At 40.4% G+C, this 842-nt stretch overlaps 1 protein-coding gene across 1 annotated transcript in view; it reads right to left on the minus strand.

Moving 5' to 3' along the window:
- Positions 1 to 218: 218 nt before the first annotated feature.
- The window catches only part of LOC119590770 (hemocyanin C chain-like), a 4,315-nt gene continuing 3,691 nt past the window's right edge, over positions 219 to 842 (minus strand). The window contains exon 3 of the mRNA XM_037939483.1: positions 219 to 814. Coding sequence (XP_037795411.1) covers positions 381 to 814 — 434 coding nt within the window. The 3' untranslated portion in view covers positions 219 to 380. The remainder of the gene's footprint in view (positions 815 to 842) is intronic.

The raw sequence follows: 842 nt of genomic DNA on the forward strand, positions 1-842 counted from the left end.
GAATTTACTATTTAGGATTAACAAAAAAGTTACATAATGTTGCACTAAATAGATAAATTAAAAAGATCTACTTCAACTTTCTTTACTGTCATTATGGTTCTCATCAGTACAAAGATCTGAAAACAGGTAAACAACCATTGTGTAGCCTCATATTGACTTGACCTTCTGATACATTTTCATAGCGCTATACTAAGCATCAGGGAAAAGGAAATGTCTTGATTACGATTTTTTTTATTTGCTCTTCGTACAGAAATCATATCTCCATTATTAATAGCAAAGCAAAAATCATATCCTATAATTCTGTTGGTAACATCCAGTGGTGGTGAGTATGGTTTCATGATCGAATGTGTAAAGGAGTATTGTAGATAAAATAGAGCTTCCTATTGATGTTGGATATATTCGCCATGATTGAAGACCTTAACTTGGATGTGACCGAAGTTGGGCAGATCTTCGAATATACGTTCATCGGGAACCTTGCGGTCCAGAGGGTAGCCATGTGGGCGATTGTCAGGGTACTTTCCATGGGAACCGTAGTGATTGAATTCGGTATTTTCGTGGAGACCATCCACTGCTGCATCGGCTGCGCCATCAGTCACCGCTACAACAAGATCGAATTCCAGACCCTGTTCATTACCCTTAGGGAGAAGGAATCGATTAGGAATACCAGTTGCACTCTCGAAATCTGTAAGTCCGGAGTCTGCACCAGCTAAGGCTTCTTTGGTCTTCTCGAAGAGAGTTGCGAAACTAGGCACATCAGGCACAGTGACAGCAGATTCCGAGGATTTACGTTCGAAATGGTGTGTTCCAGCAGGCACTGTAGAAATGAAATGAAAGTCAAGGAG

The sequence above is a fragment of the Penaeus monodon genome, chromosome 27 (assembly GCF_015228065.2).
Source record: "Penaeus monodon isolate SGIC_2016 chromosome 27, NSTDA_Pmon_1, whole genome shotgun sequence".
NCBI classification, from domain to species: Eukaryota; Metazoa; Arthropoda; class Malacostraca; order Decapoda; family Penaeidae; genus Penaeus; species Penaeus monodon.